General features: G+C 42.8%; 1 protein-coding gene across 2 annotated transcripts in view; it reads right to left on the bottom strand.

Moving 5' to 3' along the window:
* Positions 1-16,673, bottom strand: part of UBE2S (ubiquitin conjugating enzyme E2 S) — a 58,373-nt gene extending 41,700 nt beyond the window's left edge. Inside the window, exons 1-3 of one of the 2 annotated variants that reach the window (XM_058182803.1) lie at positions 16,243-16,673; positions 3,137-3,284; positions 2,341-2,531 (exon numbers count right to left, since the gene is read on the bottom strand). In XM_058182803.1, the coding sequence (XP_058038786.1) occupies positions 2,341-2,531; positions 3,137-3,284; positions 16,243-16,245 (342 nt within the window). In that variant the 5' untranslated portion in view covers positions 16,246-16,673. The remainder of the gene's footprint in view (positions 1-2,340; positions 2,532-3,136; positions 3,285-16,242) is intronic. The other variant, XM_058182802.1, reaches the window with a different exon arrangement.
* Positions 16,674-17,805: the final 1,132 nt, after the last annotated feature.

The following is a 17,805-nucleotide window of genomic DNA, read 5'->3' on the forward strand; positions in this document are numbered from 1 at the left end:
AGCATCTGAATTTTGATCACATGACTGCAACAGTAATAAGTGTGAAAAATGGTCGTAAGTCATTTTTTTCAATGCTGTTGTAACTTTGAGAGGTCACTAAATGAACTATTGCAACTCAAGGATTAGCTGTATAGTTTTGGAAAAAAATTTCCTCAACAGCTCATTCCAAATCTTTCCATGAGCTATTTTGAAGAAAGTCACACAGATGCACACTAAAATGTTTTCCAACTCCTTTGAATTGTCATTATTTCTAATAAACATATCCTAAAATATGCTCTGTCCTCTACAAAAGCCCCAAAAGCCAACTAAACAAATATCTAAACCCGTACTTATTCATTTATTTATTCATGAAAATGATGAAAAGCAACATATTGGCATGAAGCTAAAGTTTTAAACCTTTCTTTCAATAATAGTGTGGTCCCCTTGAACAGCAATAACTGCAATTATATCCTTTTAATCACTGTCAATCGGTCCTCTGGCACAAGGGTCCCCAACCTTTTGGACCTCAGGGATCACCAAGTCCATAATTTTAAATCCCGCAGACCACTAATACGAATCCAATGCGCTGCTTGCTGAAGCGCCTGGACTTCCAGTGACAGGATGAGATCCTTCAGGCACTGTCCCTCCTCTCTCTTTCTCCCCCCGCTCCCCTCTCTCTCCCACTCTTTCTCTCTCATTCTCTCTCGGCCCTTCTCTCTTTCTCTCTCCCCCCCCCACTCTTTCTCTCTCATTCTCTTTCTCCCACTCATTCTCTCTCTCTCTCCCACCCACTCTTTCTCTCTCATTCTCTCTCTCTCTCTGATTCTGATTCTCCACACTTCCCTTTCAGAGCCAGGCGGCTTCGAGCAAGAGCTGCGAAGAGAGCGGCCCCGTGGGCGACATTCCCGGGGAGACGGGCAAGCCAGGCGGTGGAGCGCCCTTTGAGTTTTCCCTCTGGCTGAGTAAGTAGCCCAGAGACTCCGGGAGAAGGAGGAGGCGGGCAGAAGCGGAAGGGGGGTGGAGTGCTCCCGAGAAACAAGGCGTGCCGGGAAGGACCGCCGCCTGCTGCGCTGACCTCATGAAATTGGGGGGGTGTCAATACTTAATGCAAGACATCCCCTGTTGGCTCCACCCCTGCACTTCTTCCAAGAAGGCAGTGCTCTCATTCTCTTTTTCTGTCATTCTCTCATTCTGATTCTCTCTCATTCTCTCTCTCTCTCTCTCTCTCTCATTCTCTTTCTCTCTATCATCTCATGGGCCAGCCAGTGTCTTGGGGCTGAGAGGAAGTCAGGCGTCTCCCCGAGAAACCAAGGTGCAGGAACACCCACAAGGGCCGGAAGAAACAGCCGTGAGATCCAGCTCCTGCTCTGGAATATGGAATGAATTTCCATTCCCTCCCTTCCCTTGCCAGGCGAGGAGTGACTGGGAAGGGAGGGCGAGGGGCAGAGACAGCCATTGGTGGGTTCAGCTGACTGGAAGCTACAGCAGGGGGAAGAAACAGCCAGGGGTTTCCGCCACCCATTGCTTCGACCCACCTGCACTGCCATCCCCCCTTGCATCATTATCTCATTCCAGCTGGCGAGCCTGTGCTGCAAAGTTACAAATTGCCAGAACCTCCCTCAACAGTGGAGATTTACAGCCCCACCATGAGCTGCCTGGCCAGTCCCATCTTCCAGAGCTCTAGTCACAGGACTGGCCATTGCTTATCCGCGAGCAGCTCCTCCACCCAGATGCACCGCGGACCACCAATATTTTCTCACGGACACTCAGTGGTCCGCAGACCACCGGTTGGTGACCACTGCTCTGGCACATAGGTTTGGACGAATTTTAGCCCAATCTTCTTTACAGAACACTTCAGGTTAGGGATGTTTGTGGGCCTCTTCAGATGAACCCCATGCTTCAGATCCTTCTGCATTTCTATAGGATTATTTATTTAAGTTTTTTCATCATCAGTTCCTATTTGCTTTGTTTCCATTTTAATTGTTAGCCACCCAGAATTATGTATGAGATAGCTGGCCAAATAAATTTGTTAAACAAACAAACAAACAAATAAGGTGAAGACTTTCCAAACTACTAACTTTATACATCTCTGACTATATGAATCTACATGCTTTTGGGTCACTTGCCATATGATCCATTTTGTTTTGGCTAGACAGATACAAAGACAGATACTGACATTTTTCTGTAAAATTTGCTGGTACGCTGAGAGCCAGTTTGGGGATATTGTGATAGTAAGTTGAGGGCTACATGTATACATAGCCCTAGGTGTTTCTGCACATGCCTAAGTAGAAGAATAAAACAACTACTTTGGGGTCAACTATCTGCCATCCTGGGCTCTACCTAGTTAAAAACACTACTTACCAGCAGGACATGTCGGATGCCAAGTTCTGCTTTCCAGTCTTTCTTGAGGACGTTGACACAGATCTCCCCATTGGCACCCACATTGGGGTGGAAGATTTTGGTCAGGAAGTAGCCTTTTGGTGGACTGGCAGGAAAGTCTTTGCCGAGAATCAGCTTCATGCGGAAGAGGCCACCAGAGTAAGGAGTACCTTCTAAAAAGGGAAGAAAAGAAAAAGGGGTCTTATCATCACAGATAGTCCTTGACTTACAAGCAGTTCCGATGAACTTATGATCCAGATTTGAAGGCTGCTCCCCCTGATCACATGACTCCTGGCACTTGGAAACCAGACCATCCCTTGGGATCCCTGGATCCCTTTTACAGCAATTCTGCCAAAAAACAGCACTTATTTCCAATTTTGAGCAAAAGCAATGGTGAACCAATGGTTCACTTAATGACTCCAGCATTCACGTAACAACCATGGATTTGCTTAATGGCGGCCACAAAAAAGTAAGTAAAATCATGTTTGCTATGTGACTAGCTCTCTTTACAACCAACGTGAGTTACAAACACGATGGCCAGGCTCCATTATAGTCTAAAACTGAAGGAATATAATCTGTTTGAGGAATATCTTCTTGAGTAAGGCTCACATTTCCAACAGCCAACTTTTTTCTTCCTATTGACCAATAATTCAAAATGGGCTGCCTTGTCTGGTATGATTCTTTGACTGGAGCAACATAATCACTACTGTTCAATTTTGAGATGCAACCCTTAAAAGAAATCCCCAAAGATGAATCTCTTCAAGTAACCCTCTCTTACCGGGTCCTTCAATGGTGACCTGCACATCTGTAATGTCCTCCTCATTGGGGAACACCTTGATGCCCTCAGGTGGATCTGAAGTTAGAGTGGAGACTTCCTTGTAGACCAGCCGGATCACATGTGGAGGCAGGTTTTCAACATTGGAATTCTGAAGAAGTGAGAGAGATGGGAGAATAAAAGAAAGAATATTGGCTCTTGTCTAAAAGCCAATTACTGGATGCAGCAAGGGTCAAAATGTTCCAAACAGCACCGACCAAAACATACCTATAAGACTTTCCATGACACTGTAACACCTTTTCTCTGGACTTAATAGGTTTTGGCCAGCAACGTCTTCTTCAAAGAATACTTACGAAAACAAACCTTGTACAGATTTTTTAAAAAATCTACATTTAATCATTCAAATGTATAAGGCTGTTTGATCTAAGTGATCAAAGCATACTTTTAAAATATCTTTTCAAGTAAATGTTTCATTTTATCTTTATTCATATACACCCTCTAAGGATAATTCTTTAGGATTTGTATTTGTCCATTATTGCTTTTGAAGGAGTTAAGGCTGACTCAGGAATAAAAAGGAAAAAACATGAAGTGAGACCAACAGATTCAAGAGCCTCCACCTCTAGATGGGAAGACAGAACCTGTTTCAATAGAAATAACATCTCTATTCTACTCATTAGAACGGATACCTGGGGCTACTTGCTCCAGGGTTCCTTGTCTATCTAAGATAGGAATAGGCAGCCTGTAACCTTACAGACTAAATTCAGAAATTGACTGTTCAAATGTCTAGCAAGAATAACTCTCAACTCCAGATGTCTACTGCCAATACAGGAAAATGGAAGCAGAGAGAAAGAGGTGTAGAAAAATGAGGGGAGGGGGGAGAAAGAGAGGGAGACAGAGAGGGCAGAGGGAGAGGACAATGGTTCCATTTCAGCATCATCCCCTCCCAGTCAGAAGACCCCTTTCTCATCTTATCCCAGAGTTGCATCTCTTTAAGTATGTTAGGAAAAATGACGCTTCTTGTATGTTTGTCATTTTGGAATAAGAATCAGAACGCTTCACTTTTGAAACCCCAACGCAGGCCATGCAAGCAGCATCGTGCATGGCCATTTCTCAAGTTTATCTGGGTTTTCCATCGGTAGTTCCAAATAACTCATGAAACATGGGACATCCATTTCCAATATGTACTGTTCCCTATCAACACCCAGCATCAATATGCCTGATAGAGGTGGTTCTCGATTTACAATAGTGACCGTTTGAAGTTATAATGGGCCTCTCCAGGGCTAGTTATGACCCAGATTCATGTTCTTATGGCTGCCCCTTCCATAGTCATATGATCACATGACTATGGAAGGGGAGCTCGGCAACCAGCGATTTGCAGGGACCCAACATATGATTACTTTTTTACAACTTTTTTTTTTTGCTAGGATTCAGTATTTACTTTGTGGACAATAGCAATATTCACTTTACACTGCATTTGTTTAACAACTGTCTCAAAAATGGTTGTAAAAGCACTCACGGGGCAACCCACTTAACAACCAGCAGGACTTACAACCATAATTCCAGGCTCAATTATGGTTTTAAGTTAGGGCCACCTATATATGGAAGGCAACATTTATTTATGAACATCTTACTTTTAAACTATTACCACCTCCAAACCCCAGAGAGCCCATTTTACCTATTAAATTGTACCACTCATCTTGTAAGACATGTAAATACCCACATGTAACCTTAAACAAACTTTTAATTATAAAGCTCACCTGCTCATTCCAGCAAGCAAGAATTAGTAGCCTCTTGTAATTGGAAGCCCTTGTTTCAGTAATTAACAAGAGAGCTATGCATGAACTAGAGAGCAAGGATATTTTAGATGTTTTCTTTTCATTAATGAAAAGAAAATGAAAAAGTTTAAAAGAACACTGATGCAAAAGAGTGCAATACCTCATTCTAATTAGCAAATAAGCATCTAATTACATGAAGAGAACGGGAAGGGATTTATATGGTTGCAGAGATAGCCCAGAATCAGTATTTCCCACCAATTTTACATCCCTGGTTTGTAATCCATGAAATCCAAAAAAAAAAAAAAAAAGTCCACCCAAACTTCAAACCAAGAGTAAATAGAACTTCTAATGATGGTTAGACATAGGTGATATATTCTTGAGCCCCTGGGGCCTTGCTAATGCAGAGACCCCTCTATCACGGTCCACACTTCAGATCACAGGTTAAGTTTACGCACTAAGAAACATTAACTCACTTAGCTGTAACTGTTTTAAAAGGACTAAATAAAAAAGTGAATATATATGGTACTATAGCAGGGGTGAAATGTTCCCGGTTCAGACGGTAGCAATGGCAGCGGGTGGTTCGGAGAACCAATACATAACCCTTACAGCGGGTTACTTACGGGACCGCCTGCTGCTACCAGCGACCTCCCATCGACCAGTGCGCTCCCATAGGGAGGTTCTCCTCAGGGTGCTGTCGGCCAGTCAATGTCGGCTGGCGGCGCCCGGGGGAGGGCCTTCTCTGTGGGGGCACCGACCCTCTGGAACAAGTTACCACCAGGTATCTGTCAACTCCCTGATCTTCGGATCTTTCGATGCGAGCTGAAAACATTTTTGTTTCACCGTGCAGGACTGGCCTAGTGAGGTTTTAATAAGGGGTTTTATTGGTTTTAAGTTCTTCAACCAACTCTAAATTTTCCTTTTAAACTGGTCCTAAAAATTGTACTAACTGTCTTTACTTTGGCTGTAAACCGCCCTGAGTCCTTTGGGAGAAGGGCGGTATAGAAATTGAAACAATTAAAAAAATAATAATAATAAATTCCTGGCCTACCCAATGCCCGGTCGCCCACTTCTCCACTTCTTTTAAAAAATGCTTTTAAAAGGTTAAAAAAAAGGCACTGACAATCCCAGATGAGCTGCCTGATCATCAGAGCCTTTTTTTACTTTTAAAAGCATTTTTTCCAACCTATTCAGCCACAGCTGATTATCACCACCAGCACCACCCCGTGCGCTTTTCTACTTACCCCATTCCTCCTTTTGGCGTGCACTGCGCATGCACACACCTTGCATTTGGTGCGTGGTGCGCACTGCGCAGCGCACACGTGCAACCAGTGAACCGGTAGTAAACCGGTTCAGATTTCACCACTGTACTAAAGCATTTGTTGTAAACTACCCAAACTAATTTAAAATGATGGCTATAAATCTACTAAACACAAATAGTCCTTGATTTACAACCACAACTAAGCCCAAAATTTCTATTGCTAAGTGAGATAGTTGTTAAATGAATTTGGTTCATGTTATGACCTTTATTGCTACAGCTATTAAATGTATCACTACAGTTATTAAGTAACACGGGTGTTAAGTGAATCTGGCTTCCCATTGACTTTGCTTGTCAGTAGGTCACAAAAGGTGATCACATGATCCAGGAACACTGCATCCATCATAAATGTGAGCCAGTTGCCAAGCATCTGAACTTTGATCACATGACCATGGGGATGCTACAATGATCATACTTGTGAAAAATTTTCATAAATTGCTTTTTTCACTGCCATTGTAACTTCAGTCACTAAGCAAACTGTTGTAAGTTGAGAACTACTTGTAAATAATAAAGCAGTAGGGACATTAATAGTAATAATCATTGTAACATTATTCTCCTAAAAAAATAGGTTAGTGAAGGAAAGCCAGGTCAGTGTTCAATTGTCGTTTGTGCATTGTTATCAATAAAACTTCAACATCATTAATCACATTGCGCGTCCAAAGATGACAGGTCATGTTAATTAGAGCACAATGTCCTGGCACATGTTGGACAAACAGGTGTAGATACTGTATCTACACCTGTTTGTCCAACATGTACCAGGACATTGTTTTACACTGGTGGCTCTAGACCTGTGTAGCTCATGTTATGTTATGCTTCCACAGCACACTTCGCTTCGTAAGCTTGACAGCCATTATGGAGAATGATTTTGTGTTCCTGGGTGATTGGGGCTATGTCAGGCAATTTCAGGGAGGCCTTTATTGTATCTTTGTAACTTTCCTTCTGCCCTGCAGGTGAGCAAGAGAATTCCTCAAAAAGGAGTTGCTTGGGTATGCCCCAGTAGTGGGTTTCACTTACCTTTGCTATCGATTTGGAACCGGGAGCACTCGCACGCAGCGCTTCTGCACATAACCTTTTGCGCGTGCACAGAGCATCCATGATGATGTCCAGGTGAGTGGGCGGAGCTTCCCACCACCGCCATACCAGTTCTCCCGAACTGGGGCAAAATGGTAGAAACCCACCACTGGTATGCCCTAATGATGTGATCTGCCCATAGGCTCATCAGCGGTATGTAGACTGATGTTCTAGAGCCGTGATGGCAAACCTATTGCATGTGGGCCAGAGGTGGCACGCAGCGATCTCTCTGTGGGCATGCGAGCCGTCGTCCCAGTTCAGCTCCGCTGTGCATGCGTGTGTGTCAGCCAGCTTGTCTTTGGGTCTCTGCTGTGCATGTGCAGGGGTGGGCATGTGCGGGGGGACCACGCACTCATGCATGGAAGGCGGGGTACATGCAGGGGCCATGTGTGCATGTGCAGGGGTGGCAGGGCACATACAGGGATGCTGCATGAGAATGTGTGGGGGGAACATGTGCACGTGCAGGGGGTTGAGTGCATGCGTGGGGGCCACACACACATTGCATTTGGGGGATTCAGGCACATGCATGTGCATTCGCGCACACATATGCGTGCTTTGGGCACTCAGTCCGGAAGAAGTTAGCCATTACTGCTCTAGAGCAGGAGAGTTAAACTCGATTTCATAGAGGGCTGTATCAGGGTTGTGTTTGACCTAGGGGGGCTGGAGTGGGCGTGACCACCTCAGCATCACTCATGTCGGGGGCACCTGTGGCTGCTGAGTGCTCTGCCAGCAAAAATGGGCTCCCAAGCTCAGTTTTCGGCTGCGATGGTCTCTGCCAACGAAAACTGAGCTTAGGAGGGCTGCATGCAGCCCTCTCAAGCTCCGTTTTCGCTGGCAGAGGCACTGCGAGCCGGTCCTTTGCTGTTTCCAGGGTGTCCCCACAGGCCAGATCTAAGCACCCCATGGGCTGCATCCAGCCCCGAGCCCTGAGTTTGACAGGATGTCCAACCATGGCAATAAGACTTGTGGACTTCAATTCCCAGAGTTCTCAGAGGAATACTGGGAGCTACAGTCCACAAGTCTTAAAAATTGCCAATGCTGAACATCCCTGCTCTAGAGCAGTGTTCCCCAAAGTTTTGGGCATCATGGACCAGTTCCACGGAGAGAGATTTTTTCGCAGACCAAAGGGGACGTGGTTTTGTGTGCTGCCTGCAGCCCACGGATGGGGCTTCACTTGTTTGAGTGGCCCGGTTTGTGGCATGGTTGTGGACCAGTGTCGGTCTGCAGATTGGGGGGTTGGGACCTCTTCTCTAGAGAAAACTTTAGTGCCTGGTACTTTAATTATCTGTTTCTTAACATTCTGTGAAGCCAGGAAATGTAGAAATGGTTGAGTTGTCTTGCATGCATTCAATAACCAGTCTGCGTTTTCACAGAAGGGTAATGAAAGGGTGCAGAGGCTCTGTAGACCCTCAATTTTGTTCCTGGACTCAATGCTCCCACATAGCAGAGTGCAGTCTATTGAAAGCAGAACTTGCCTTTGCTATTTTTCAGTTAATATCACTAGTGAGGAGAGGTTGCTACCAAGATAACCAAACTGAGCTGCTACATATAATTTTTGCTTTTTGTGATTTTGGATTTTGTGTATGAGGAGCAGGCAGGCGCATCCCTTATACCTTGGAGGATTCTCTGCCATCCAACCCTCTGGCCATCCTGCCATTATGGAACTGTTGTACTATGCAAAGTCTTTTGCGTTACAACTGTAATGGAACCTGCCCATCACGGTCATAACTCATAACAGATGATTTTATGACTTACTGTGGCAGTCATTAAAGGAAACCCATAATTTGCTATGAGCAGATTTTGGCAAACGTAAATGCCAGGTTTTGGCAAAACTGTCACAAAATTAAGTCATATGACTGTAGGATATTGCAAACATCTATAAATACAGCTTGGTTGCCAGAATGCTTGAAATATGGTCATTGGGCGGGGGGTAGGGAGAACTGTCAGAATTTTGAATCCACTAATCCCCAGATTGGTCACATAGAATTTCAAATGGTCGCTAAGCAACAGCTCATAAATCGAGGACTATTTCTGGCTATATACGGTGGAGCTGCTGAACTTTGCCGTGATATCTCCACAGCCTTAGTAGCTGATGTATCAAAGGCTTTCATGAGGTCAACAAAAATTATAGAATCCATGATTCTGCTCCTGTTGGTGCAACACACCAAACACCAAGATTACTCAGTGGTTATCACATACTCATCCATTGCCTTTCCTCTTGTAGAAATGTACAATGGGATGCATCTTTATCCTGAGGAGTGGATAGCAATAGCAATTAGACTTATATACCGCTTCACGGTGCTTTATAGACCTCTCTAAGCGGTGACCAGAGTCAGCACATTGCCCCAACAATCTGGGTCCTCATTTTACCCACCTCAAAAGGATGTAAAGCTGAGTCAAAGTTCAGCCTGGTGAGATTTGAACTGCCAAATTGCAGACAGCCGGAAGTCAGCAGAATTAACCTGCCTGGATCCTTGCCTCCAAATACTGGAATACTTCAACTGGGGAATCCTGTATCACCTCACTATTAATAGACACTCAGTTGAGGATGGTTCTAAAGTGTCCAGCTCATCTCTGCAGGATTGGAGCCTTCTCTACACAGGTAGACCTCAACTTACAACAGTTCGTTTAGTGATCATTCAAACTTACAATGGCACTGAAAAAGTGATTTATGATTGTTTTTCACATTTATGGTCAAAATCTGTAGTCAGAATATGCATGCTTGGAAACTGATTCATATTTATGACAGTTGCAGTGTCCCAGGGTTATGTGATCAGGTTTTTGTGACTTTCTGACAAGCAAAGTCAATGGGAAGGCCAGATTCACATAACAGTAGTGTTACTACTTTAACAGCTGCAGTAATTCACTTAACAACTGTAGCAAGAAAGGTCATAAAATGGGGTAAAATTCACTTAACAAATGTTTCACTTAGCAACAGAAATGTTGGGCTCAGTTGTGATTGTAAGTCAAGGACTACCTGTAATGAGTTTTATATTATACTGAGGAGGGGCAAATTCCAGAGACTGACACCTGTAGATAGTTTTAAGGCCTTCACAGAACCATTTCTTGTGGGTTTCCTCAGAATATAATACTTTATTTGCCTTGGTGCTCCGCCAGGCATCTTGTACTTTAGGCAGTTTATTTTGGACTATTCTACAAATGCTGTTAAAGGCGTTTTTCTTGGCAGCTAATACACATCAAAGGTGATGCTTTTTAGGAAGTAAAGCCGTCCTCATTCTCATTGAACCTCAACACTGCCAGCAAGATATAGGCCAGCAAGCTTAGTTTTAAACCTTCAGCCAGTGCTAAAGCTGTCTTGGGGTTCTTCCATCCTGGCCCCATTAACCCTTTTCCATGGTCTTGCTTCCTAGTGATCACCACTTGGGTTGGATGTGAAGCTTCATTTTGGAGACATTGAACCTGTGATCTGTCCAACATTTGGTACCACACATGGTCTTGCTAACTCTGCCTGTCTTTTCTCTTGACAATGATATAATCAGTAAGATGCCAATGCTTAGAACAGAGGTGCATCCAGGAAGTCTTGTTATAGGTGGTTAGCAAAAAGCTGTATGTGGGGATGAGTTTATGTGTTGTACAAGTCTGCAGTAAGATAGCCCATTATTGCTAAACTTATCTGTTCCATGTCTTCAAGTTGCTGCCTGCCAGGTTGCAGAATTGCACCCTATTCTTGCATTAAAGTGTTGGATTAGAATCAGGGCAAAGCAAATTCAAATTCTTTCTTGTGCCACTTATTCAGAACTTAATCTATCCCACAGGTTCTTATTAATCAATGATCATAAATAATTTAAATTATTATTATTCGTCTCTTGGGATGTCCATGAGGCTAAAGGATTGTGTGTGTGCACACACATGAGAGGATGGGAGGGGATGGCACATACAGTAATTTACAATTTGAAACACGCTATTTTGCATAATAAATATTTGAAACAGGCAGACTATCACTTTGAAAGTATTTTAAGCTCATTTTGAATGCCACATGACTGTTTCAAATGCCAAATATTTTGCACACCTCTGACAGAAGAGATTCTCCCTTTAAACAAATACAGTTTTTTCATAATCAGCCACCTTTTTCAGGCACTAGAATTCATCCAGTGATTTTTGCAGTTGTTTTTTTTAAAAAATGTCCAACATCTAACTTCTAAGACTTCTAAAACTTTTTAAAAACAAATTTTAAAATAAAAACTTGAAAGCTGTATTGCAAGGTTCCACAAGTACCATCTGAAAGTGTAAAACTTTCATGTGTCATATAGCCAATCATACAAAAATTGGATTGTAGTGATGAGGGGAAAGAAAATTATCTTGCACCCACCTATCCCTCGCACTGAACAAGGGTCAGAATTTTGTAACATCTAGAGAAGCTTCACCACTTACAGGTAGTCCTTGACTTACATCAGTTCATTTAGTGACCATTCAAAGTTAGAACTGCACTGAAAAAAGTGAGTTACGACCATTTTTCACGGTTACAACCTTTCTAGTATCCCCATGATCATGTGATGAAAATTCAGATGCTTGGTAACTGTTTCATACTTATGACCATTGCTGTGTCCCAAGATCATGTTCATCATCATCTATATGAAGCCGCTGGGCGAGATCATCAGTGGTTTTGGGGTGAGGTACCAACTGTACGCTGTACGCTGATGACACGCAGCTGTACTTTTCTACCCCAGGCCACCCCAACGAAGCCATCAAAGTACGGTCCCGGTGTTTGGAAGCCGTACGGGTCTGGATGGGGAGAAACAGGCTCAAGCTTAATCCCTCCAAGACGAAGTGGCTGTGGATGCCGGCACCCTGGTACAGTCAGCTGCAGATGCGGCTGTCTGTTGGGGGTGAGTCATTGGCCCCGATGGAAAGGGTGCGCAACTTGGGCGTGCTCCTGGATGGGCGGTTGTCCTTGAAGACCATTTGATGACCGTCTCCAGGAGAGCTTTTTATCAGGTTCGCCTGATCCGCCAGTTGCATCCTTTCCTGGACCGGGATGCCCTATGCATGGTCACTCATGCTCTCGTTACCTCTCGCTTGGACTATTGCAATGCTCTCTACATGGGGCTCCCCTTGGAGAGCACCCGGAGACTCCAGTTAGTCCAGAATGCGGCTGCGCGGGTTATTGAGGGAGCAGTTCGGAGCTCCCATGTAACACCTATCCTGCGCAGACTGCACTGGCTACCTGTTGTCTTCCGGGTGTGCTTCAAGGTATTGGTTACTACCTTTAAAGCGCTCCATGGCTTAGGACCGGGATACTTACGGGACCGTCTACTACCGTCCTCTATCTCCCAACGACCGGTGCGTTCTCACAGAGAGGGACTCCTTAGGGTGCCGTCAGCCAAACAATGTCGACTGGCGGCCCCCAGGGGGAGGGCCTTCTCTGTGGGGGCTCCTACCCTGTGGAACGAACTTCCCCCTGGACTTCGACAACTATCTGACCTTAGGACCTTTCACCGCGAACTTAAAACCTATTTATTCTGCCTTGCTGGACTGGCTTGATTTAAAAAATTTTTAATTTGATTTTATGGGTTTTAAATTTTTGTCAATTTTATAGGGTGTTATTGTATTTTAAATTTGGCCATTTGAATAAGTTTTTTAAGGGTGGTTCTTAGTATTGTATGTATTGTTCCTTTTGTATTTTATTTTGGCTGTTCACCGCCCTGAGTCCTTCAGGAGAAGGGCGGTATACAAATTAAATTATTATTATTACTATTACTATTACTATTACTATTATTATTATTATTATTATTATTATTATTATTATTATTCTGCAACTTTCTGACAAGCAAAGTCAAGGAGGAAGCCAGATTCACTTAATAACTGGGTTACTAACTTATAACTGAAGTGATTCACTTAACAAGTGAGGCAAGAAAGGTCATAAAATGGGACAAAATTCATTCAACAAATGTCTCAACAAATTTTGGGCTCAATTGTAGTTGTAAGTTGAGGACTACCTTTACTAAATTACATCAACTATACAAAATCACAAGAAGTTCAGAAAGATTTCAAGGGATTTCCCTGGCTGCAAACACTAAATGGACAGCATACACTACACAAGAGTTACTAAGGGAAACTTCCTGTACTTTGTGACATCAGAATATAGAAACCTTCAGTCTCTCACTTTTTTTAAAAATTTATTTACATTTATATCCCGCCCTTCTCCGAAGGCTCAGGGCGGCTTACAGTGTATAAGGCAATAGTCTTGCAGTATAGGTATGTCCAACTATATTTCGCTATCAGTTCTAGAATCTCAAATAAATATTTCATAAATTGGCATTTTTAACCTGACAAATCAAGACGAACTACATGTTTTTGACAGTTGAAATAGTACTGTATTTCGCTTTCAAAATACTGTTTGATGGCTCGCCTCTTTGAGAAAGCGGTTTAGTTCTAAAAACTATATTTAAAAAAAATGAAAATAAAATACGGAAAAGAGCAGGGCCTTCTGTACCATGACTTTTCTGCTTTCCCTGAAAGTTTGCTACTTCTATTTCAAGACCAGCCATGGTTTATCTTTGACATGGGCCTTCCTTTCTATATTTTTAATTCCACATTAATTCAGTATCATTGCCACAAAAGCTATTACACCTGATGGTGGAATGGTGAGAAACATTGCTACAATATAACAACCATGGGTTGTACATTAAAATACCCCTTTGCCAAAGTGTAAATACAGCTGCACACATTCTTGGGGCCTTGAACTATCCTAATGAAAAACAGTACCTTAATACATAGTTTGACATTTGAAAAGGATACTCTACAGAGCTGCTGTTGATGCCTGAGCAACAGTATTCTTTATTACTTATTTTCCTTAGGAACCTTTTGTCCCCACAAAATCTGATTCTCTTCAGAGACCAACTATAAAAAGAAATGTTACAATACAACAATCTATAATCAATGATGGTACAAATCACTGCACCTGTCTTATATATCAGTGACTTATGAAGTGACTGTATAAACAGAAGCAGAATAACTCTGGATGTTATGAGAATGCTATCTCTTCAGAGCAAAAGCAAAAAAAAAAAAATACTGTATAATCAAATCCAGCAAGGAGAATAATATAAAACACGGGTGTCAAACTTGAGGTGTCACGTTGCCGTCACGTGACGTTTTGTGGTGTTTTTTCCCATTCGTGGAGCTGGGGTGGGCATGGCCTGTGCATGACGTATCCGCTCCATGGGCTGCCAGTTTAATATCCCTGATATCAAGTATCCAGGCAAGATTATTGTGGTTTCCTATCCTAACATTACCAGTTTGCCGATATAAGCCAAGAAAACTTTTTAAGTTAGAGTTCGTCTTTGTTTAGTGACAGTTCACAATTGGAACAGTGATGAAAATGTAACTTAATGACCCATCCTTGCGTATATTTCTCAAATCTGTAAAGCAAAGAAAAGTTGAAATAAAATCATGGTCCTGGTTTCACTTTGCTTAACAACCAAGCTGGTAGGCCATTTTATGGACACTAAGTAGGACTACCTGTACAAGAAAAGTGCTTTGTCCGTCCCTTTTTTTGTACACACTTTAAAAAAGCACTCAATGAAATCCAAATGCCCAGGGGTGAAGTTAGCAGAGAATCTTAGTTCAGTCCTACACCCACAGGCACCTTCAATCTTCAGTGAAGTCCCCCTCCACTGCATATATTATTTGCCAAGTCTGACCCCTTGAGAAAAGGCCAAATTTAAATACACTTGAAAGCATGCAAAAGCCCAAAGACTGTGCAGATTTGAGAGAAAATATTTGAAAGGATATGTGGAATAGTGCACACAAATACAACTGTGCACTGAAGAGAGAGCTGATGGCCTAAGTGGATTATATCAGAGCAAAAGACTTAAAAGACTAACACTGATCTTAAAACAATATTGTTAATAAAGCCATCAAGATTCACAGCTTTGATTACTGCAACCCACATTTACAGTGCTAATCAGTGAAAAGGTTGACAAATATGGAATAAAGAATATCTGTAGCTCAGGGTTGACATGAGGAGTCCTTGGTGCTCTGAGCTTGGTATTTTCTTGCAGACATTTCCTTACCCAAACTAAGTGACATCGTAAGTGCTATCATCACTATCACTAGCAAGCTCAGAAAGCACCAAGGATCCCTCAAATATGGAATATTCCTTTGAGAAAAGGGGCAACTTCTCATACCTGACAGAAAGAAAGCATGCAGTTACCTTGATGCCTGCCAAAAAGAAAGAAAAACGCTTATCCAGATGATATTCTGTATCAATAAAGAAGAGCTCAGAGGGGACAATAAAGTTAGAACAAAGAAATTAAGAAGTAAAGAAATTTCAAGCATTGGTTTGAAATGTGACATACTTCATGGACAGCCCATAGTGTCTAAACCAAACTTTAATCTTCTTCAAACTATTTAAACTGCAGAGATCTAAAATTTTAACTGAATGTTCAGAAAGACTAAAGGCCATGCCACATCTCAAAACCAGTTATCTGGGTCCATTTTCCTGCAATACTATTATGTCCCACCCCACAATCATTTACTCAATTTAATGATCAACGTACAGTAGATCTGAGAAGTGCTCTGTATCCAATACTGAAAGATACCATCCTGTCTCAAAATAAAATTTGATAACTGTTTACACATTTTCAATGTAGAAATCTAATGCTCATTAGAAGCCCAAAGATCACAAAATCTTGCATAAAGCAGCTCGGGATTTTTGCCCCTAGTTAGAAGCAGTATACTCAGGCACAAAAAAGACACTCACTCCATGCTACTGGATTTTGCACTTACACATGTGCCTGCACAGCACAACCATGTAAGCTCATTTCTGCTTTTGGAAAAGAGTTCAAGTTCACCATCCTTTAAGGTTTACCCACATCCCAAAAGTTACCCATGTAACCTACCCAAGTTCTGAGGAGTCCCAAAGACCAAGATTTCAAACTTCGAACAAGTGGGCAAGGAAAGGACATGCAGCACTAAAAGCCACTCACCATTGTGTTGGGTCTGCACAGAAGTTGCAAAGTACCACGATTTATCCTGATCTCTGGAGGGCTCACATACGCGCCTTAATCGATACTCAGATTCCTTCTGATCAAGGAACCTATCCTTAATTGACTTGGGGGTTCAGACAGCCCCCACTGAGTGGATGCTGGATCTTCTTGTTTAGGAAGTTTGCAAATGTATATTTTTAGAATATTTTCCCCGTCATCCCCACCTCCCCTTCTTCTTCCTCCTGCTTCCCCTCTGTGACACCCCCCCCAACTCAACTCTGCCACCCTCACTTTAATGAGGGTGGCCTCTGACCAACAAACGATTTTATAACCCTCGGTCAATATCAGACACACCCCTTTAGAACCCCGGCTACCCAATCAGGCCCATTAGAACGGAGGGAGTCCAGTCCACCCCCCCTCCCTTCTGAGGTCCTCTCCTCGCTGAGAACCGTTGACAACCAATGTCCGCGACAGTCGGCAGCCAATGGGGATAGGCGTAGTAGGGAGGCGGAGCCATGGAACTTGATTGGAGGAATTTGAATATGAACGCTTGTGCAAAGTGGCATTTAAAGGGAAGATGGTTTATCTACTAACGGTTGTGAGAAGGAACTAGACCAGGGGCGGGTTTCAAATTGTTCGATTGATGGGAAGCTTTGCCAATAGCATGCAAGCGTGGCCGAAACGGGCTCGCGTAAGAAATTGCAATTCAGGTGGCCGTGCAGCCAATGGACGACGACAAAGTGGCCAACGAGGAAAGCCTTTTTAATCCTCTTATTCAAACAAAGCGGGCAGGGTCCTAATTGGTCAAAGGAAAAAAATAATCCCGCCCACCAGGCAAAGATGTATCTAATTAAAACCGAGAACGAAAAATAAATATGTTGATACAGTACTGATAATAATGCACAGGGCGGGGGACACTATGAAGTTTTGACAGGAAAAACAAAACACTGCTCAGATACAACCATTCGGAGTTTATACACGTTTCCCTTTCTGAATAGGATTTCTTCAACCTTCCTGTGCGCTGGGACTACAACTCCCAGAATCCTCAGCGCGTTTTGAAATGGGACAGGTTGAATTTCAAAGTATCTGAAGGGCAATAGAGTTGGGCAAAACGAATAAAGTTCGAAATCCTTTCCTGTCCTACAAAACCTTGAGCAGCTTGTCCCCAGCTTCTTTTAATATCTCACAGGAAGACAAATTATGCAAAATAAGATTTGAAGCCAGATATCCATTGCACCGTGTTTGGAGATGCTTTGTCCACCTCATCATCCCAGTGCCGAAGAAGCCCACCATCAAGGAACTGAATGACTACAGACCAGTTGCTTTAACATCTGTAGTCATGAAAATCTTTGAAAGGCTAGTGCTTTCCTACTTGAAAACCATCACAGATCCGCTGTTAGACCCCTTGCAATTTGCATACCGAGCAAATAGAATAGAATAGAATAGAATAGAATAGAATAGAATAGAATAGAATTTTTATTGGCCAAGTGTGATTGGACACACAAGGAATTTGTCTTGGTGCCTATGCTCTCAGTGTACATAAAAGAAAAGATACGTTCATCA

Source organism: Ahaetulla prasina, chromosome 4, assembly GCF_028640845.1.
Source record: "Ahaetulla prasina isolate Xishuangbanna chromosome 4, ASM2864084v1, whole genome shotgun sequence".
NCBI classification, from domain to species: Eukaryota; Metazoa; Chordata; class Lepidosauria; order Squamata; family Colubridae; genus Ahaetulla; species Ahaetulla prasina.